General features: G+C 47.8%; 7 protein-coding genes across 7 annotated transcripts; 3 read left to right on the forward strand and 4 right to left on the reverse strand.

Annotated features, from left to right (window-relative positions):
- Positions 1 to 1,488: 1,488 nt before the first annotated feature.
- ags3 (alpha-1,3-glucan synthase Ags3) lies at positions 1,489 to 8,831 on the reverse strand (the record flags this gene model as incomplete). Its single annotated transcript, XM_058449564.1, has 4 exons — positions 1,489 to 1,537; positions 1,598 to 8,185; positions 8,252 to 8,427; positions 8,478 to 8,831. Coding segments are annotated over 4 exons (7,167 nt in total), but the record flags the coding sequence as incomplete, so codon positions are not given.
- A 3,622-nt stretch (positions 8,832 to 12,453) lies between these two features.
- N7498_002503 (uncharacterized protein) lies at positions 12,454 to 12,867 on the reverse strand (the record flags this gene model as incomplete). The annotated part of the gene is made up of 1 exon (XM_058449565.1): positions 12,454 to 12,867. One exon carries the CDS (start codon positions 12,865 to 12,867, stop codon positions 12,454 to 12,456), a length of 414 nt encoding a protein of 137 aa, XP_058311909.1.
- A 990-nt stretch (positions 12,868 to 13,857) lies between these two features.
- On the forward strand, positions 13,858 to 15,906 carry N7498_002504 (uncharacterized protein; the record flags this gene model as incomplete). The annotated part of the gene is made up of 5 exons (XM_058449566.1): positions 13,858 to 14,031; positions 14,086 to 14,229; positions 14,281 to 14,348; positions 14,407 to 15,214; positions 15,814 to 15,906. The coding sequence occupies 5 exons, from the start codon at positions 13,858 to 13,860 to the stop codon at positions 15,904 to 15,906; spliced, it is 1,287 nt and encodes a 428-aa protein (XP_058311910.1).
- A 216-nt stretch (positions 15,907 to 16,122) lies between these two features.
- On the reverse strand, positions 16,123 to 16,609 carry N7498_002505 (EthD domain-containing protein; the record flags this gene model as incomplete). Its single annotated transcript, XM_058449567.1, has 2 exons — positions 16,123 to 16,386; positions 16,451 to 16,609. The coding sequence occupies 2 exons, from the start codon at positions 16,607 to 16,609 to the stop codon at positions 16,123 to 16,125; spliced, it is 423 nt and encodes a 140-aa protein (XP_058311911.1).
- A 415-nt stretch (positions 16,610 to 17,024) lies between these two features.
- On the reverse strand, positions 17,025 to 17,420 carry N7498_002506 (DUF563 domain protein; the record flags this gene model as incomplete). Its single annotated transcript, XM_058449568.1, has 1 exon — positions 17,025 to 17,420. The coding sequence occupies one exon, from the start codon at positions 17,418 to 17,420 to the stop codon at positions 17,025 to 17,027; it is 396 nt and encodes a 131-aa protein (XP_058311912.1).
- A 1,802-nt stretch (positions 17,421 to 19,222) lies between these two features.
- On the forward strand, positions 19,223 to 21,001 carry N7498_002507 (uncharacterized protein; the record flags this gene model as incomplete). The annotated part of the gene is made up of 1 exon (XM_058449569.1): positions 19,223 to 21,001. The coding sequence occupies one exon, from the start codon at positions 19,223 to 19,225 to the stop codon at positions 20,999 to 21,001; it is 1,779 nt and encodes a 592-aa protein (XP_058311913.1).
- A 762-nt stretch (positions 21,002 to 21,763) lies between these two features.
- Positions 21,764 to 22,256, forward strand: N7498_002508 (uncharacterized protein; the record flags this gene model as incomplete). The annotated part of the gene is made up of 2 exons (XM_058449570.1): positions 21,764 to 21,987; positions 22,097 to 22,256. 2 exons carry the CDS (start codon positions 21,764 to 21,766, stop codon positions 22,254 to 22,256), a joined length of 384 nt encoding a protein of 127 aa, XP_058311914.1.
- Between the last annotated feature and the right edge of the window lie 127 nt (positions 22,257 to 22,383).

Consider the following 22,383-nt stretch of genomic DNA (forward strand, 5'->3'; position numbering starts at 1 on the left):
GATACACTGGGTACTAGTTAGGGTTTTTACTTTACTAGAGGGGAAAACGGCGCTAGTGAGTGCATACCAGTTGGTTTTCACCACTGCATCCTATTTGAATTTATCGGTCGGACGACTCTGAAAATGTAAGAGTTCTAAGTTAGCGATTCATTAGAATAGGTTGTTATAGAGATATAAAATTTAGTTTATTTTTTTGATGAGGTGCGCTTTAGCCTGTCGTATAAAACCCTACCTCCCTTAGGCTAAGAGATTTATATAAGCCTCTCTAACACCCTAGTCTATCTATCGTACAATCAAACTAGAGGCTGTGGACTTAGCGACCACGAATAATATTAATTCGAGGTTGCGGACTTAATAGCCTATCCCAAGGGGGTAAATGCAGCCAGTTCACTGCAATTTAGGCAGCATCCGTTAGTAACTATAACGGATTTCCCGGTCGACCCGGTCACCTATCTACCTACTATATTTTTAAAATGAGTTTTCACCACCCAAACGCCATAATATATTTAACAACTATCGATTTTTACATCAATTGATCTTATCCCCTATATCTCCACACCCTTACAATTAGTTTCCAGGTATTCCCGTTGGGACTCCCAAACCTTAGCTCGCTTATATAGGCGGCTCGCTTACCGGTTACGTCAACGTATTTCACTACCCCACCCGGCCACCGCAGAACTCTATATTAAATGCTGCTTTTTACAACCTTGTATCTCAATAACCATCGCTCTAATATATTCCAATATAAGTATACTGGTATTTATAAGCATTCTTTATAGTAGATATTAATTTTCAAGACGATCAAAATGTCGTATATTCACAATATCATAAATTACGTTGTAATTTAGCTAAATAAACCAGAAATATCTATACTCCCCCACCAAAATTTCCTAGACTCCATCTAAGTATCATTTTTACTGTACAGAACATGACCTTGAGAGTTTGCTATCTATACCAGCCCCGATTGTTGAGATATAAGGTTACAAAAAAATGGAATTTAATATGGTGTTCTGCGGTGGCCCACTCACCCGTGTAGCTCACTTGCCCGTGAATTACGTTAGTGCATCGTGGTTTCCAGGCGCGCGCCAGCTCTAAGTTCATAAGTCTATGAGGTAGAGATTTGGATGCCATTAATCGTACTAAAAAGAAAAATTGACTAGTGTATTATAATGCTGATGATGCATGGCCGATTATAGTCTAGGTTAAACTATGAAATCAAAAAGTGGGCAAGCTTAGCCTAGGATTTTCTGAAAGACTTCATCCCATCTCCTCTTCCTCGAAAAGTCTCAACGCCCTTAAGTTATACTTCCATATTCCAATCCTGTACTGATTCCATTTCATTACCCACTTGACCCTCTCGTACTAGATAGCAGAAACCAAAGTCATCGCGATATCCGTGCCAACGTCATTCGTACACGTTCCTCATTAGATCCTCCGTATATATGGTAAATTATAGTTGTTCGTGTCGTGTTTTGGGACATGAAAAGCTCACGGCCTATTGAGCTGTTCTCGTCGATAAAATAGAAGGAAACCAAAGCTGCAACAATAGTAAGCAAAGAGTTCAAATACAAGGGAAGAGGGAAATGGAAAAACTAACCTAGCCAAGAGCTGGAAGAAAAGCGCAACCCAGAACCACGCATTACCAACTCTATCCAAAGATGAGCCAACATCTGGAGAGACGCCAGCTGGGCCCAAATTGTTGGGCGCAAAAGCACGCGCACAGATGGTCGCGATGGATCCAAGAGACTGTGCGGCCAACAGGACAAAACAGACGTGCACTCTTGTCAGTGTCTGCAAGAGAATCATTCCAAGACCGATTTGCTGAATCTCATCGAGAACACCTAGCCAAAGCCAGAGGCATCGTGAGATGAGGGCTCCAGAAGTCAAACCTCCGGCCCATGGGAGATAGTAGCCGATGTTTGATACTCCCCACCATGTTTGCGCCCAGCGCGGTGCACCCAGACTCAGACCAAAGACAGGTAGTATCCAACTGTGCTCTTTGGATAAGAAGCGGAAGATGAACAGGGCAAGAACCCAGACAATAATAAAGAAGAAGAGGACCAAGATGAGGACTTGCCATGACTTGGCGTGTCGGGATGACCAGAGGAATGACCAATTGCGACCGAAGACGGCTGAGAGGAACCAGTTCTGAATGATGACCATGAAGAAGAACCAGAGGACAATGCGTCGACGGAAGAGGGATTTGTAGAAGAAGAGAATCTTCCCGGGGGCTTGACGGTAGTACTTGGGTAGTCCTAGGGCAAGGAGGATACCGATGGTGAAACATATTGCGGCAATGGGCATCACGACGGCCGTCAGTCTCCATGTACTCAACGCAGCCGTGTGAATGCCAGCCACTTCCACTGAGGTGACTCTGGAGCTCCAGAACCAGAGGGCGACCGTGTAAAGCTGTTGGATGCCTTGGATCAGACTTGCGCGGAACATCCAATCCTTGACTGGGACGGCACCCTGATCACCGAAGTTGAGGGCAAAGAACAAGGAGCCGCTGGAAGATGCGGCGGCGTAAACCCCTGCACCAATATTCTGCGCCCAGGCTCGACCAAAAAATGAGAGCCCGAATGGCGAGGCCCCAATGATAACGAATGCAATGGAGTAGATAAACCATGGCAGAGAAAGGACTATCACGGAAGGGAAGCGGTAGAACAAGAACCACCAACCAATGGACGACAGACAGTAGACTGCTGCAATCACATAGAGCTTGACCGCAGTCTCACCGATTTGACCAACCAAGAGCGTGATTTGCGCTGAATTTGTCGCGATAATTTGTCCGAGACCCAAGAATAGAGAGTAGACGGGCCAATTCCCGACCCGCCATCTCATGAATCTCTGGATGGCAATGGGTCTCTTGTAACCAAGACGAGAGAGCCATTGATCGATACCATCTGCTCCATTTGATTCAGAGTGTTCATGGGGCGGCGAGTTGTTTTCATACTCCGGATCATGAATAGGGTGATTCAAGTCAGCTCCAGACAGGGGCCGCTCCACCACCTTGGGCTGCTTTTTCAACTGCGCATCGGTGTACAGGTCAAAGAACTTCCGCTCACTCTTCATCAAATATATTTCGATACAGTAATCTGTGATCGAATTCTTCTTGTTGAGGTTGGTGAGCAGCTTGTCGAAGTTGCGCGTGAAGTAACCCATGCTGTCAGTGAAGGTAGGGTCGACCTTTTGCAAATTGAAGACGGGTTGATCGTGATCCTCAAAGACAGACACCAATGAGAGAACGGAAAAGTTGTGTGTGTACACAGGTGTAGTGTTACCAGAAATGAGGCTATCATGATGCATGGGTGTTCTGACTGGAGAATTGTCCCGAGAGACAAAGCGTGAAGAGCCGAAGGTAGACTCGCCATGAGAGGTACTGGTATCCTGTGAGGATGTGCTGAGATCTTGGGCTCCGAGAGTCTGATTGATTGCAGCCACTACGTCTTCGGGAGAGATATTCTCCTCCTGTGGCGTCTCGGTGCCATCTTCTTCAGCCTCTGTAGTATCACCGTCGAATAGCTGACTCTCGCGCAGTGCTCTCTTGACGAGACGCTTTCTGCCCTGCCCAGGTCCAGTTCGTCGACCGAGAGATAGTTTGCGAACCAACATGCTCTCTCTACGGCCGTGGGACTTTTGCATATCTTCTAGCTCGACTGCCTGTAGCTCCAGAAGAGAAGGCTGAATGGGCTCCGATATTCTCTCTCGTGTTGTTTCCAACCCCCCGGCCATAGACTGATAAGACACAGGGCGGGATCTAGAGAAAGGCCGCAAGCTCTGCATATCCCTATCCGTCTGAGAATCTCGCGTGAGACTAATGACACTGTTCCTGTTCTTGCTGTGATGGATTTTGATTGCAGTTCGTTGTAAAATTTCGAGCTTTTGAACCCATTCAAGGACGGGAAACCGTTGTTTGGCGGAGTTTGCACGCATCTCCTCTCTAATCTCCGGGGATGAGTCCAAGGCAGATTCGATGGCGGTCCTCAACTGATGCAAGAGATGGCGAGCCGAGTCAGATTCCACAGTATACCACCAACCGGGCATTTGTCCAAGTCCTCCAATGCGAGAACCAATTCCGAGAGCACCCTTGCGGCCAAACTCAACAGCAACCAATCCAAATGGTTCATCTCGTGATGGAATCAAAGCAAAGTCGGCACCGGAAAACATATAGGGTGGAAGAATCGTAAACTCTGGCCTCGAGAACACGCGACCCGGGAACATTTCCATGATGCGCTCAAGCTTGATCGCAGCCAGTCTGCCATATAAGTCAACGAGAGGACCGATCACGATCAATTGCACAAGAGGTCTGGCAGATAGAATTTCTGGCATAACGTCCGCGATCAAGTCTACTCCTTTTTGCTTGGACCATCGTCCCACGAACACGATCAAGTCTACATTAGGGTCCTCGTTCAGACCAGCCCATTTCTGTGCCTGGAGCTTATCATGAATTAATTCGGCATTGGACTGAATCGTGACCGGCACTTCTGCACCTTTCTCCACAGAGCCTGTATCGGAGGGGTCTGGATTCGGAAGACTGCCAATGTTGCTAAGACTCCAGAAAATTGGATAGCGGGCCCATGATCGCTTTCCGTACTTCTGGGACACACCAACTGCACCGAAACCACGCTGATGGAATCGCAGATAGCTAGCACCGGTGTGCAGAAGGTTGAACACATTTCCAAATTGGCAGTATTTGGTGGCTATGTCAACTGGAAGATTGAAAACAGAGCAGACTTCTTTCTTCTCTTTCTGTGTCCTCAGTGGCCAAAGTCCTTGGAATTCGGCGTTGTGCAAGGACAGACAAACCGGAATGGTTCGAGTAGGCAGCAAGTATAGCGGTGCGACACACCCGTGGAAGTCGTTGATGTGGTAGAAGTCGATGGTTGGTGTCCGCCTGATTGTCTCTGCGATACACTGATTCCAAGCCGAGTAATAGATTGCGCTTTCAAGATCATCCATTCGTGGTGGATAAGGCTCCGCTTTTGTTTGCTGTCGGAAAACCGGAGCATCAAGCAGGATATAGGTGATATTCTCCACGATATGGTACTGAACATTCACCAAGTATGGCCTATCAAGAATCGTGACGACGAAGGGCTCGATCGGCGTGTCCACGGGGTAATCGATATCACCAACGCACGGCACCACCCAGATGAGATTCTGGTGCTTCAGGTTCTGGGACATGAGCTGGGCCATGACTCCCAGACCACCGATCTTGACTTTGAGTTTCCAGTCTTGGATGTCGTACTCCATGGTGGCAACTAAAACCGTACGTCTTTGTTGGTCGACCACCCCTCCCACGGCGATGCCCGTCGGCAGAACCTTTTCTGAAATTGCGTTCTCTGTCTCACCTTGCTTCGAAAACTTTCTTTTGACTTTGTGCCAGAGCAAGGAAGGTAGCGTTTCGACCTTGAGAGCGTTGCCGTATTTGTTGAGTTTGACTTGATAGAACGTTCGGATAAAGATGAAGACTCCGGCCAGGCCCATAATGATCGGACCGGTGCACAAAAGAATGAAGAGGGCGAGTTGGGCCCATCCAGATCCGATGGGAATTTTTTCATACCTTAGGTTGGCATCATTGAGAGAGATCTTCCATCCAAGATGTGGGAATGGGGGTAAATCGGTGAAGTTGATCACGTTGGACGAAAGGTAAGATGGAGGGAGCTTCAATATTGTGGAGGAGTTTCCGACGTCACCGTAGACCTCCGTATTATCAGGAATATTTGACGGATCTATACCCCAGGCATTCAGCTGTCCCACGGCAGGCCATTCATAGACAAAGTCATAGTTCCAACGCAAAGTCTTGGAGTCAAACTGCATTTCGTTGTTCACTCCCGCATCGTAACCGTACTGGTTGAATGGGCCGTTGAACCACAAGTGAGGGAACCTTCGGGCAGAATTTTCCTTCCAGTCGTGATCACCTTCCTGGATGTAGTCGCTACTTCCAGTGAGTCTTGAGAAGTATTGCACGCGGATATGAGTTCCTTTCCACGCCTGCTCGGAAGTCCCGGTGAAAGTCGGAATGGTGACACTCGTATTGCCGCCCTCATACGTCGTCCATTTCGACCAGGTGCTGCCGAAATCAACTGAATACCGGAACTTGTCCGCACCAGCGGCGTTGTGCTTGACATAGTACTCGTCGTCATATTTGTGCACGAGGCTGGTAGAGTAATTGGACAGCGGGGTGATCAAGGGGTTGGTAGGAACACCGACGCGGATCAAAAAGCTGTCGGTCGCGTTGGTATAAAATTCAGATGTGCTAGACGTGGAAACGTTGGCAATAGTTATTTGATGGATTCCGTGATAGACATTTGTCAAGTTGGCAGACCATGTCCAAACAGTCGGAATCTCACTGGTATAGTCGTTGCTTGTCGTCCTGGCCGTAACATTGGTGCAACTGACACTAGCAGTATCAAGAGAGGCGATGATACCTTGCTCCGTTTTTGAGTTCAGAGTGATCGCGTTGGTAATAATGTCACAGTCCATTTTTGTGGAATATCCAAGCTGAATCGGGATGGTATCACCCGTATTTTCTGCAGACAGCAACCGAGAATCATGACCAGGGATAAACTCAGTGACGGTAGGACCGGGATCCACGAACATGTCGGCTTCCACATAGGCGCGGTATTCCCATGGAAGCAGCTCCATGCCCCCTTTAATGCATCCGTAGGTGTCGGTAGGACCATCGTCCACAGTAAGCTCATCGTAAGGATAGAAGAGGTTCCTCAACCTTTTTCCCGACGTAAATGGAGACAACAAGGCAGCGCTGCTGTTGGTGCAGCCGCCTCCATATGTCTTCGTCGTGTTTCCATTTTGATACACGAGCCACAGTGTTTCGTTGGCCAAGATTGCCTCTGTTTGGACAGCCGGGAAGTAGGCTCGCAATACCGACCAAAGACCGGTGACTGTCGGAGTAGTCGATGAACCGGGGAGATAGATGTCTTCCGTGAGTTGAGAAATCGTTTGAAGAAACAAGCCATCATTTGCGACCGGGTAATGAGCTCGAATTTCAAACATTCGTTTCATTATGTTGCGGAGTGGATGAGCTGGATTGCGTTGATCATATGTGACAGTGATATCGTTGCAGCCATCAAGTCCTTTCTCATTCGGGAAATCGTAGAACTTGGTTGTGTTTAGGTTGAAGCAGCCGTTTGTCCACCACGCAGTTTGAGACGACAAGGGCTGTCGGCCGTAGAGGTAGTTAGATGCAGTGGCGTCGAACACATACATTGCCTGCTCTTCACCCCACAGAATGAGAGGAATTCCCGGAAGTAACAATGTGATGACGTTCAGACCCAAAAGGTACTTCAACGTGCCATTCTTGATTGCTGGCCATCGGAAATTATCTTGGTTCGAAACGCCGTACATATGCCGGGGATCTAACTCTCCTGTGAACGCATTAAAAAAGTCATTTGTGACAAGCATCTCGTTCCAGGCTTCAATGAAATCGGTTGACAGGTCGAAGCCGGCAACCAAGTTACCATCCATGCCCAGAAAACGGGTCATCGAGCGGTAGATGGTATAGTGAAATGCCGACGCATCCAATGCTTGTAACCCATCCTCTCTCAGAAAACTGCCCTCGGAGGTGTTCGTGAGCGTGACGGCAGCACCTGCAGAGGGCGGACGCTGATTTGGCTGACGACCACGGCCAAGGTAGAGACTGCCAAAGTCATTTCCAGATGTAATCTCTCCGGGCAGGAAGAAATTGTTTTTGCCGAGCTTCTTTGCGCATTCACGGTAGACGGCCATCATCTCGCTGAGGGGCTCGAGGGTGGCTTGAACGGCCTTATCGAAGCGGAATCCATCGATGTCGAGACTCGCGATTTGGAAGCAGGAGTGCCGAGTGATGACATCGCGAACGGGTTTGTGCCATTCACGCAGGCGATCCTGCACCGAGGCAAACTTTGTGAGCTGACGCTGCCAGTCTGGGAAATTACCGAATGCCTCTAGCTCTCCGTACTGATCAAAGTCGCTGTTGTAGCAACCGTTGAGATCCTGGACTCCCATGGTTGTCAACGGGAATCCATTCTCATACCAAAAACTGGGATAGTTGCATGTGTCGTTCCAGGTGTTCCCAAATGAAAAATCGGCATATTGTCTGTCTGTGACCCATTCAATATTGTATTCGCTTGCTTTGAAATCTGCGGAGCCGTTCAGGTGGCCTTTGAAACCGATCAGGTTGCTCAATCTATGTTCCAAATGAGCTTCGGGGCACTGGAAACAAATAGTTAAAAGTATGCATGAATCAACTTACGTCGAGAGCGTATTGTCCACCAGAACGTACATATCCCGCTTGTGAATCTCTGTGACAATCCGTCTCCAGTCCTCCAGTGTACCGTAATGCTTGTCGAGGAGAGTGGTATCAGCCGGCGAGTAGCCATCGTAGGCCCAAGGTAGGTTCTCCAAATACGTCCCGGCGAAGTAAATGGCCTAAATGTGTGGATTAGCTTTTGGATTTGATCGGGCTCGTATCAACGTACCTTGAAGCCCATGCCACGGATATAGTCAAGCGTATCTAGCAAGCCATCCAGGTCGCCGCCGTGTCGCATCTGATTAGAGTTGACCACATGCTCGAAGTGGGTCCCGTTGATATCGTCATTTGTCGGGTCACCATTAGATATGCGGTCCAAGAAGATTGTATATGTAGGGAAGCGCCAGTTATCTGGCGACGGATGATAGTCATGGTCCGGCCATGCTCCCCAATAATCGATAGGGCCTTGAGCGCTTTTGTTCTGATTGAGATTCCAATCAATAAGAGACTCATCGTAGGGCCAACACAAGACATAAGTGCTTAGAAACAACACTGTGAAAAACACCGAGAGCTGCATTTCCGTCTATGATACCCAGGTATCCTGCAGGAGCCTGCTGCTGGAAACTGCGCGATACCTTTAGAAAGAACGAGGTAAATTCCAAGACGTCTTGGCAAAAGCGAGAGTGATGTGAAGCAGAGAACGAGTAATTGGTCTCACCCGAATCAAGCCATTCGAAGTCCAAATATTTTATTTACGAGTACAACGTTACTATGAATCCGACACCCTTATCGGGCCGAACAGGATGGCTATACTCCGCATGTCGCTTTGACCGGAGGACCCACTATGGGTGAGACTAATCCACTCGGACTGAACTTATCGATCCGTACCGACGACTTATCACCCCTGCTGAGTGGCCGGGCCCAATTCCGTGCTTCAGATAGACCTAAGGTTGGAGTCCACAATTTGATCGGTCTATGCAGCCACCAGAAGCTGCATAAGCGTTTCGGCGGTCTCGACGTGGCCGGTAATTATGTCAGAGACTTTTCTGTTCGGAATTTTTGGGGGTTCTTTCTTTCTCTCCATTCCTTCATTGTCTTGGAAATAACACACAACAACTCCCGTTGTTTTGGTCGATATATTCATCTCACTCCAATTAGACTAAAACCCTCGAGTTGCCACCGGGCTCCGAGCCTTGGCCCACAGCTTCGGATGTGGTATGAAGCGTCACAAGCATAAACTTGTATCAGCAAGTGTCCCGATGACAACCACGGTTAGAATTAGGCCTCGTGTTCAGACACTAGAGCCTTGTTTTTTGAGTGGCATTTGCTCTAGACTCAAATTGGCTGTTCTCCAATTGCCCGTCGTTACTTTTGTCTGATGCTTTGACTCGCATTAATCTGACCCCTCGTATTTTTGATAGATAAAGGACCGGTCAACGAATGAAACACACCACGCACAATTTCCCTCGGAATCAATGTATGTAGCACCGTGAAAATTCATATTGCGCACGATGCCTTGGAGGGAGATTGACAGGGATCGCGCAGGATCACCACTCACCGTTTGTGATAGGCATGGTGTTTTTTACCGGTGTCAGGCTAGTCGTCAGCGCAGTCGTTGTCAAGTGAGACATAGCTGGCAGTCTGAGGATAGGCAACGTCATGACTTTGCTGTTCAAGTCATATTTAACCGTCTTAAAATTAACAATCGAGTAGTTCCCATGAAGCCGCCTACGTCCCAGCTTTCCGGTCAAGTGAAATGAGGTGACTGTAACGTCATGGAACCCGGGTGCGTATGCATTGGTGTGCATCGATAAGAACATCATAATTTGTAGGTACCTGCTACGGGCCTATACATAGATATTAGACCGATCGATCTTGAGATTCTGTGGAACTAAAATGTTGGTCCTAATTTACCCGGCCCAGCCGCCTTCTTTTTCCCAGATAACAGACCACTTGACACCTATTTTTATTAAAAAAATCAGCTTTCATACAAATACGGTATTTCGAGTACCCACGTGCAGGATAAAAGTCAGCCAACAAGTAGGCAATACTTTATAGGACCTAAGTCACATATGTCATCTTACTGAGAGTGGCTCTTTAAGAAGCGAATCAGGAACATCTAGACAGATGCTAAATTCTGGGTGCTCAACTCCAAGCTTGCTTGCGACCAGCTAACTAATGCATTCTCAGTGGGATTGGCAAAATTACTAGTCGTCATCTCGGCGACCCCGTTAGACTTTTATTTGTAACTGCCGATGTGTCTAGGAGACGCGGTGAAGGAGGCATTTGGGTGCGATCGGTCAGGCCGGGCAAGACAGGCGGCACGGCTGGGGCTGGGCACGCGAAAAAGAAGCAATTTTTGCGTCTTCAAATTACCTAATAGACAGTGGGAGTATTTGAATGACTGGGTGTTCGAGTGATAGTACTATGAGGCTGGACGGTTGGTGATACTTGGCGCCCGGGTCGGCATAGAATAGTGGCGCAACGTAGCTCGCGTGGCAGTGACGCGGCGCCCAGGTGACGGCTACCGAGCCACTGTTCCAGGTCTAGTGCCGGCAGTTCAATGCCGGTTATAAACGCATTTCTACTAATTTGAACAATGTTGTGGTCACTCAACAGGGTACCAAGGTATACCCCGTGATGTGTGTCAAATGCCGAGTAGATCATATTCATGGAGTTCACTATCGCAATTTTTTTAGCACAAACGAGCTCCAAAAGTTCGGTCACCAATTGTTGACTTTGCAATCTCCCATCTTGGAAGCTGCACCCGACTATCTCTGCAAAGCCTGGAATATTCCGCCCTCAACCACAGAGAAACAAGGCCCATTCAAGCTTTATGGCCCAGTTTTCATTCATTGAGGATTTGAGATTGTGGTAGACATTTTACAGGATGCATTGGTTAATTTCTCTCCAGAGCACATGAGAAGAGGAAGGGCGGAGGATGGCCGGTGCCTGATCAGTCCTCCTAGGAATCATGGGCCTGCAATCACCGATCTTCACTTCCCCCACAAGGGGCTGCTTACATTATAACTATATATATTCTTGATTCATCTGCGAATAGGAAAAAGCGATCTTGTAGGCCCGAGTATTATCGGCGGCGTCGTGAATAACTCAAGAAAGGCATTGTTCAAAAGCGACATACTGTTTCACCCAAGAACAATCTTAGTAGAATCAAGAGGCGGTGGATCAAAAAGTACCATATTTGATCCTTGTTGCATTTCTCTTGCTGATATCAGCTTAGATAGCTAGACAACCTAGTTCACTTTTTTACGTTGACTAAATCGAGCGACCGAATATTTCGTGTTTCTTTGGCAATGAAGGTGAAGTTGAGGGAGCTTATGGAGATTGGGACCTCAGAGAAGATAGTTTAGAACCACAATGCTATAGCTAGGTTAGCTTGATTCTGCTGCTAAATTCTGGATTTGCCCGTGACTATCTTGTGATTGACATTGATTTAAGGTATACCCAGGGTCATTATAGCAGACAAAAGAGGTCAGTTATTGCAAGCCTCGGTTTTGCTCTAGGCTAACCTTTTTAAACGGAAAATATTTCTCATGTCTGAAGTCTAACACTTACTATGGCAATTTATGACGACGCATTTCTGGCAGATATCCATTCTATCGAGGAAATATTTAGGGCTAGTGTCTTCTTCCCCACACCATTCCCTCAGACTGTAATTTAAAGAAGACAAACTGAACGTGCTAATTTGTCGTCAGCCAGTCTCTACCTCTTCTGAAATGGTTACTCACCCTATGAAACCATTTGAGTACCACACTTATCTTTATTGTTACAGCGGCTGAGCTGGTCATCGAGATGATCCAGGCAATGGACCTTACGACCTCCGACACAGTACTGGCGAGGCACTCGACAGTGAGTTCACCATTGAACCTTTTTGTTCGCTGAGTCTAAGGAGGCATTCAAGTTTCTTGGGAATGGCAGGAACTTTGGCAAAATAGTGATCAATATCAAGCCGTAAGGGGATTTGGTAGATACATTTGAGAACAATTTCCGTCTTGATATAGATATAAATGAAGAGTCAGTCACCTTGCAAGGTAACCCACCAATGTCAATTTCCACCTGTACAAATGTCGTTATAACCATCTAACATATCCCCTCATGGATCATGATAATGTGCTCTTCATCCGATGTATATCACGCTGTCCACAGTGGGAAATTCGGCCACATGCCGTCCGCCATGTTAATCGTCACTCCTGACGGGTCAAATGGTCCCAAATCCGCATCAGTTCGCGCCAGAAACTCTTCCATGCTCCGGTCCAGAACACCATTTCATCAGTAACGTTTCCTTGGCCCATTATATCAGACATGGTGGGGTCTCCAGACATTCCTATCTCAGTCGGTCGTCCAGTAGGGGGATTGGTGTGCAAAGGGAGCATATCCGGGGAATTTTGATGAGGCCGCAAAGAGCCGATCGAGACAAACCTTTGAGCCGGTGACCCACAGTTCTGATTGAGGCACTGTTGCAAGTACTCCAGATTGTCGTAGAACTCGGTTGCGGCCAAGTTTCCGTGGCTACTCACTGGCCGTAGACTCTCCAAGGCAGTTCCGAAGAGTGCATAGTCACTGCAATGCTCTGCGTGGGTCTGACTCGAAAACACCATAATAAGCGCACAGGAGAACAAATTTTGTGCATAAAAATACCCAAAGACGGGCATCGATCCGTTGGTCCATTCTTCCACAATCAATGAGTGTGTTTGCCTTGCAGCGTTAATGCATGCATCACCCAGAGACTTCAGAAATATTTGACCACCTACGATGCTACTATGAAGATGACAGATCGCCAATCTGGATTGTCTTCCTTGGAGGAGCAAACAGCAGCTTCTAAATCAGAGACAGGCACCTGATGCGATAGGCGCCCTGATTTCGCTGAGGAGTTCTGTACATCAAATCCTGAAACTTGGCTTGACTAACATGTTGGAATGAAAGCACACTCGAGATTAAAGTGACCGATCTACGTAGCCTGTGATACATACGCGCTAAGTATCTTGGGATTATCGGCCCATGTTAGATGGGACCACCGCAATAAGAACATGTTTCAGAGTGGTACAAGAAAGCGGCAAATGCTCGCGGGCGATTGGAGGTGGTGGGGATGATCCAAGCTACCACGGGAACACCCATGCAACGGGAGGACCCCGGCGTACTCCTTAATCTCTTTATTAGCATGTTCGGCTCCACTATCGCCCAAACAAGCCCCGAACGCGATACTAATGCAGCATGGGCGTTGCCTTGACCGTTCCAGATTCAAATGAACCTGAGATTCCGCCCCTACGCCGCGGCTCGCGCCTGGAATCAACTAATCAGCTAACCGGCCCAAGTTAGCACCGTCTACACCAGAAAACACTCTAAATAGATTTCGAGGGAGTCTACGAGCTTCCTACCCGCAGCGACCGGGAGTTCTATGATCAGAGAGCTGTTCTCTGTCCCATGCCGCCGCGAACGTTTCATGCGCGACTGACCTCTTCGCTACTTATACGAAGTTTGACGAACTTTAGTCTTGGGACTTTTCAGGACTCTGGAGACCGCAGCCATCTTTGGACCTTCGACATGATCGGCACATCTTGCTAGCTTTACTCCAGCACCAGCACTCGAACATGTCTTTATCTTCCAGCCAGCTGCGCTGGGGACGAGTACTGCTCATCCTTCTTGGGGTGCTCGCCCTTCTTTATCGCTTCTGGCCGGTTCCACCTAATCAAATTTCGATCACACAACACCCGCATGACTGGGTCTGGGACGAAATACCCATTATCGAAAACCAAACCCTAGGTGTGAGTATTTACTTCGAATCAAACATTGGCGTTCTTAAGCTGACGACAATATAGTTTGGGAAGGTTTTTGCCATCAATTTGCCCAACCGGCCGGACAAGCGTGACAACCTTGTCTTAGGTTCATCGGTCTGCAATTTCCAAGTCGAATTTGTCGACGGTGTAATTCCGGACGCGATCCCACCTAAAACATATCCATACGTATGGCGCAGCAACGATCCTTTAATGACTTGATTGCTGATCATCTTCTAGAACTGGAACCCCCACCACACCCCAAGCGAGTATGCTGCTCGCCGGGCACACCTGAATGGAATACGACGGTACACATGAAACCTCCTCGCTTTTCGTGCCCGGTGGTCGAAATCTAATGTCAAACAGAATCGTCGAACAAGGGCTAGGTAGCGGAGTCATCATCGAAGACGACGCCGACTGGGATATAAACATCAAAACCCAACTCCAAAGTTTCGCCCTCGCAATCCGTGGACTCCAAGGCACAACCAACTCACCTACATCATCACCATACGGCGACGACTGGGATATTCTTTGGCTCGGACACTGCGGTCTAGAATGTAAGACCAATCTCCCATACTACCAAAGTGCAGACGACCCTACCGTCCCTGAGGCCCGTCACTTTCTTCCATATTGGCGCGAACCTCCCCCAGTCGAACGGCCCGACCGTTCCCGAATGGTCTGCACCGCTAAAGATGCCGTCTGTACGAGTTTCTACGCTGTGAGCTATCACGGTGCACAAAAGCTTCTCGCCGCATTGTCCGTAAATCCATCCGGTCTTGCTGAGGAAATTGATATCGGCGCACAAATGGACGTAGCGCTAGGCCGTATGTGCGGTCATGGGTACTTACGGTGCTTTGCACCATATCCTGCCATCACAGGTACTTTCCGCTCCGCTGGAGCGGCAGAGAAAGGCTCTGACATTCACCAAGAAGGAGAAGGGGATACAGTTAGCTTTGCTAGCTGGGGAATGCTATACAGTACCATGTTGAACGTGCAGCGTCTTCTCAGAGGACAGCCTATAAAGGCAACATGGGGCGACGTTGATAAGCCAATGATGGTCCCGGAGCACATTGGAGTTCGAGAAGGAAAGCTCTACATGAAGACAAAAAATGGACCACAGATTGTTGAGACAGTGGCTGTGGATGAAAAATATCGGAGCCGCAGAGCCATGGGTGTAAGTTTATAGCAATAGTGACTGATTCACGAAAAATGTCATGGTTTCAGAGTCAGGAAGTATTTAATTCGAATGGCGCGGCCACGTCTTATGAGTTTCCTACTATAGGCCGGCGCCAACCCATTAACTGAGCTGCGCACAGGCATATGAGGGAGTCGCATCGGGGACAGAGGCTGGAGACACAGGGATATCTCATTCTTGAGTTAAGAGATTAAGACTCAATTCCTCGTGGATGTTATAGTGGGTCTACTTGCCCTTATTACGAGAACCATAGAGACCTGCTTTGACCATTGCTATGTGAGCCTCTGCGCATTAGCTCAACACGCTTAAACATAATACTCTGGGCTAAGCGCTCTGGCTTTTAGATCAGGGGCTTAAAGTTAATACATATTTCTGCCTTATCGTCATAACTACTGATTCAATAGGCCTGAAATAGTAGCTCTATGTACGGAGAATTTGAGAGTTGCCATGGTTTTTGCAAGAGCTTCGGGGTTTAATGCTCACAGAAGTAGAATCCAGTCCATCTTCCCGTGAGTACTTAGTTCGGTCATGTATAAGATCCATAGGTAAGGCTTGGGGATTTCGCTTACCTGGTCTAGATGGTCATTGAACTCTTCATTGAAGCCAGCTCTCTCCTTCATTCTTCCCCCAAGGACATCTTCCCAGCCGAGTGGGAAGTCAACATGATGTAAAATCATGTTGAATATCTCTTGTGGACGTGAGTGGACACCAGGAATTTTGGCTATCATGTACGTAGACGGGCAAACTGTTTGCGATAGCTTGTACACCGTATCCTGCGAGGGATTCAGCAAATCAATTTAATCTCGTAGGATATTGAGCGGTTGTGTCAAAATCAGAAATTACGAATAAGCGAGTTATGTCTAGCTTAACCTCCAATATATCATCGATCATTTAGAAATATTAACAGGCTTCTTGTTCAGTAGGTACGGGGTAGAATACCCCGCCGAAACTAGGGCCTTAGGGACGTCGACCCAATTTTCCTGGTCCTTTACCGCTAGCTGCCAGTCGGGATCCGACATAACATTCGTGATGGTTTCCACAGTAGGGAGTATATACTCGATGAAGCAGTCGAAGTCAGCAAAGTCCCAGCTCGGTCGAAGTCCTCCAATTTCTTGTTTCAATGCGCCATTAAGATAAGGCGGTGTGACGAACTAGATATCACTCTTCAGCTGCAGTCGTGTGAAGCAGGATACAACTACAGTCGTAAGTACTCACGAGTGAATATTCAAGGACTCCGTGCTTCTCGAAGACGGGCATAGCAAGAGGCAGGTGCTCCTCGACGATCCACTTGATAAATGCTTCGTGGGAGTGTTGCTGCTGGCGATAGTGGGTGATTGTGAATTTCACAGGTCGATTTTCTAGGACTTCAGCCATTTTGATAGCTTTCTGGGGTTAATTTGATGTTTGAGAATATGTTTTTTGCTAATAACATGGGAGTGCGTTATATTTCTATTTGAACTTTTGGTTTGATCTGACGTAAGCTTACCCCTCATGACTAACTGTGTTAGTACAGCCGTGGATCAGATCACACCTCATAGTGAAGAATCGCTAAAGAAGTAAATAGAGATAATAACTATCTATTTTTAGATATCGGCCCAGGTCAGGCCTCTGAAGGAAGCAAAAGGTAGAGCGGGACCCACAGTGAAGTCGTCTCCAATAAACTCGTTCCTAGCCCCGTCGAACCAATAGGAAATGCGGCAAAATCAATCGATTGTACGTTCACCAGAGGATATTCTTGCTGGAGCCGCTCTATGTATTGAGTATGGTTGGCAAGCTTTTGCCCAGACAGTCAGTTGATGAATGTCAAAGTGATGTTCTTAGTCCCTTGCGGTCTGATGTCATTCAACCCGTACAAGTTCAAAGCCCGATTGGCAAACGTATTTAAAAGTTCTGGGTTCTCGCAAGAGTTGACCTCCCAGTCACCCTGACAAAGCATATTCCTGCACCAGCAAGCGGCGATGGGATTTTCAAAGGTTGTGTTTTCCGGGAGATCATTAGAACGGAGAACCGGCTTCTTTGTGAAAAGTGACCACGTATCGAAATATGGTCCGTCCGGGTGGTTATCGACAATGACGACTTGGGTGTTCGGTTCATCGTGTTCGGCGATATAGAATGGGATCGAGCCTGCTGATTGAGGTGTAATATGCAGAACATCCATACTCAGCGTCATGAAATACATTTCCATCAATGAGTGCCAATGGTTGGTGGCGCCTTCTCGCTTGACCAATATGGTGTAATTTTCAGTCTTGTCCGGATAATTGGGTTTCATTATCCATTTGAACCCAGCCATCTAAGACTCGGGGTGGACCAGTATCATACCAGTACTTCTGAAGTTCATCGAAGTCTGGGAACCTGAGAGCCTGCTCAAACACCATTTGTTACAAATCTGACTCTGTTTGCTGGCCCAAGTCGCACTGTAGGTGAAATTTACCTCCGTCATGGTCAAACTTGGCCCCCTTTCCGAAGCAAAACAAATACCATCAATGGCTCACAGGCCGAGTATGAAAGCAGGTTAGAGCTGGTGACTGGTTGCAGTTTTGTGTCGCCGAATCACGAAGTTTGTCAAGAAATTTCGTTCCAAAAGACTCCGCACAAAAAGGTGGGTCAGAAGGGATGGCACTGTATTCCGCAGAAAGACTTGGAGCTTGATCCTCTTCGCCATCAGCGATGAGTGTATCCATCTGGTGAAATCTTCAACTTGGGATTGGCAGCCAGGAATGGTACATGAGCAAGAGTATTGTGACCAGCACGAATGATCCAAGCAGAGTTATGCGGTGCTGTTGACTACTGCTACTGAGGGCCACCGCAGGCCATTTTACTGAGGCTTGATAGCATGGATGCGAGCATCGAGGTGGAATTTGGTCATACTCAGGGCTTCTAGGAGAGCACGAAAGCACAAGGGCAATCGGACGGGGTCGCGGCTGCACGCCCGATTTGGGTTCCGATGACAATGGCAATACGGCGTGCCAGGCGACGGGTCCCCGAGATAGTGGACCGTCGTGTACCTGAAATGCCAATGGAACGGCGTGATTGATTTTGTCGAGCTGCATTAGCGCCAGCGCGAATATTTTATTGCAGATTCCCACCGTCGATCGGCCATGATCATTTACGCCGTATATGGTTGGCTGAAATAATATCAGAAGAGCCTTCGTCAGATTCGAAATTATTTAATTCCGATATAGACCGAGGCGATAAGTCTAAATGGCGTAATGAGAGAGCCTTCCTGAGGGAAGTTTACGTTGGTTTACATTGCGGGAGCGGCAATTTCCCGCCCGGGGATCTTTGCACGGGCCCCACCAAGCCTCTGGCCCCGTCGGGGCCGAAACTAGCCCCTGCCCCAGAACCCTGAAAGTGTCGGACTTTCACGCCGTAGGGCCATACACTCATTCAGAACAGTTATCGATTTTCACTTAGTTGTGCATAGGGAGATATGACTTGATGCCCTAGAATCATAAAACCAGTACTAGGCGCTCCGAACAAGTGACGGTCATGTCTTAGGCGCTTGATTTGGCACTGACAACACACCCCTGCTCATCCCATGGCGCCCCATTCCCAAAATAGGAATCGGTCGAATGCAAAGAAACGACCTAAGTTCAACCGTCGTAAAACATCTTCCATAACCCAGGACAATATGTTATACAATTGGCCACGTTCCTCGAAATTAAGGGTATAGTGGGCCGCTGCGACGGTTTTACTCTGTACAGCGTATCGTCGCGGACTCTCACAGTTTAGGGCCTGTAGCTACGTATGTATGTAGCGCGAACTCACTTGTACCCTTTCCCCTTCGGAGCGGACCTGCTGTACCCGACTCAGCTATTTTAGAGACTTTTGCTCGCCTTAGGCTACGGTTATTTTTCAATTCTTTTTTTTGTTTATCGCTGCGGCTCGTCACTCAGAAAACCCACGGTTCATGCTTGATACAAGACACTATTGCTCAATCCTTCTTCGCTCACACCAGACTTACGGTCTGGTGACTCACCGCGCATCATGAACGGAATACCAGATACTGTTCGTTCCTCCATACTCTTTATATTATGCCACTGGTTCATTTTCGGTCGGGGAATCACTGAAGCGACTTCTGCATTTCCGTTTACCTGGTCGGACAAGTCCTTCGTTCCTGATGGCCCATGGCAAGCTGTATCAGTGGGAATAGGCACGCCATCACAAAACGTTGCTCTCTATCCCGGTGGACGTTGGGCCAGCACCATTCTGTTGTCGACCATTTGTGATAACCAGACCTCGTGGTCTTCATTGACAGCTTGCTACGCAGATGATGCTGGTGTATTCAATCGCAACAAGTCAATTTCTGCGGGCAATAATGCGCCAAACTCAGCAGGAAATGGGGCATGGACCGATGCTACGCTGTCGGGATGGGCCTCCCAAAGCGTCTTCTATGACAATTTCGATATCGGGCTTGGATCGATCGTTCCAAATGTCAGTATGACTGGACTTTCTGACGCTTATCAGACGTACCCGAATGGTCGCAACTATCCGATTGAGGTTGGGATTTTATCGATGGGAACACCTGCATTGACTCATATTTGGGGATACACCATGATGTTCATCGCTAGCTATATGTACACGAGCGCTAGCCGGCGAACTCCTTCCTATTCTTATGGGATACATATCGGATCAGCAAAGCTCGGAATCCCAGGGTCTGCTTGGCTGGGAGGGTACGATAAGAACCGAATCATGGGGGAGACCTCGGCCCAACCCTTCACACCCTTTAATACAAATCCAGGAGGAAACTTAGTCATTGGACTCCAGGATATTGGACTGGGAGTTGCCACGGGCGGGTCTCCATGGAGCTACAGCCAGAAGTCGGGACTCCTCTCGGACTCAAATTCAAGTTTGATCGCCCCTGTGACAGTCCAACTGGATCTCACACGGCCCTACCTTTACCTCCCTCGGAGCACATGCGATAACATCGCGTCCACACTCCCCGTGACCTTCAACGCCTATCTCGGTCTCTACTTCTGGAACACGAATGATGACAACTACCGCACGATTGTAACGTCGCCTGCTTATCTTTCTTTCCTCTTTCAGAAGGATTCTACAAACAATCAAAACATTACCATCAAAGTGCCGTTTGCGCTGCTGAATCTGACTTTGGAGGCCACTCTTGTCACCGAGGAGACCCCTTACTTTCCCTGCTACCCATCCGATAACGACTATTCCCTTGGGCGCGCTTTCCTTCAAGCAGCCTTTGTAGCGGAAAACTATGGCACAGGAGATGGCTATGGAACCTGGTTTCTCGCTCAAGCACCTGGCCCTGGGCTCGTTGACGTTTCAGATCAAACCAATATTCAAGTCTCTTCTTCTAGTATTCCCGCAACAAGCAACTCGTGGGAGGTCAGTTGGGACTCTCACTGGACAGCACTGCCGTCTTCTACAGCAACATCCAATAGCACCAATAGCACCAACAGCACAACAGCAGGATCTGGTGCAAGGACCTCGGGCTCGTCGGGACTGTCTCAAGGAGCCAAGATCGGTATCGGAGTTGGATGCGGACTCGGGGGAGCGGTGCTAATATGTGGTTTGGCTTGGCTCTTTGTCATTCGTCGCAGGCGAAATCAAAGACAGTCGGCCGGGGTAGCAAACAGCCAATTTACTGGAGAAGTTTCAGGTATAAACAATGTACAGAGCTACGGCTGGCAATATGCTCCGGCCGAGTTGCGTGGTACTGACCATGATCTTTCTCATGCTATTCCTGAAGCGCCCGGGTCGCTGCCACAGAAACATGATCAGCGTTATGAGTTGTTCTAATATACCCTATGTATCTATTTTAATTATTTATACGAGTGATATGTTTTTTCTTTGTCTAGTAAATTCTTTTTATTTTGAGATAGATTCCCATCAACAAAGATTAATAAACATCGTGGTGGACGCGGGATACGTCTAGGCGTTCGTCATATGTGTAGTCTGTAGTGAGGCATCACGCACTATCGTAGACTTTGCATCGTCACTTCAAGCTACAAAATATCGAACAGCTACGGCGAGTCCTATTTAGGTTTGACGCAGCTATCCTTGATGCACTTCTCTAATTCAACAGTTAACAGCCAGACCAAGGAGGTATTGCAAATGGGCCTTAATATTTTATTCTCTTAGTCCTTCTAAATCTCCCCCTGGGGATTTCTGTCAACATCTTTCTACACATCTTTTGATTTCATATTCCAGGATACCATTTTAAACGTCTTTTTCAGAATATAATGGATCTCCCTCTCTCTCTCTCTCTCTCTCACACACACACACACACACACACACACACACACACACACACACACTAAAATGTTTTTTTCAAAATTCCCGGGCAGATGGTTATTACCGCCTAATGAGGCCCACTTACAATATCTTCTTGGTCAGGCTGTAAAATTCCCCTGGCTGAAGAGACCCGCGCATCACGACCCGCTTAGTCATATGACCAACGAAAGGCCACAATTGCCTCATCTTGTGCGACTGTAACTGCCTCACAAACCCCAGAGAAGGACTTCGCACCTTGAACGAGACCTATTTATCAAGGCCGCGAAAATGCCAATCACCAAGAATTCCACACTGCCAAGCTCGGTGAGGGAGTTGGCACTGCCTGGTGGCCCGGACTCAAAATTGTTCGTTGCCTTCATCTCCTCAACAGATCCCACTACCAAGCAATCTTGGTGCCCAGACGTACGAGCTGCATTGCCACACATCAATGAGGCATTTGTCGGAGGTGATGCGCCGATCCTAGCAATTGTCGAGGTTGGACAAAAGCCCGAGTAAGTTTTACCATAGGTCTTATGTCTGAAGGTACAGTGCATGCGTTGCTGCTGGGCTACAGGATTGAAGATGTTCTGTGGTACATTGAGCTAATGTATTACCCTCTAGGTGGAATGATCCTCAAAATGTCTACCGGACAACTTGGAGTACCAAGAACATTCCGGCACTGGTACGCTATCAGCAGATTAACGGGGAAGTAACTGAGACGGGGAGGCTGGTGGAAGGGGAAATCCTGAATAAGCAAAGATTAGAGGCCTTCATTGCCTAGGATTACTAGAATCGAAGAGCGATAACACAGTCTTGAACATTCTACGTATACAACGATACTAAACCACGCATCGGACACGCTTTTTTGAGCAATTGAGCTTTCATTATTGCCTCATCTAAGCGTAAGA

This window comes from Penicillium cinerascens (assembly GCF_028974065.1).
Source record: "Penicillium cinerascens strain IBT 15544 chromosome Unknown contig_1_segment0_segment0, whole genome shotgun sequence".
Taxonomy (NCBI): domain Eukaryota; kingdom Fungi; phylum Ascomycota; class Eurotiomycetes; order Eurotiales; family Aspergillaceae; genus Penicillium; species Penicillium cinerascens.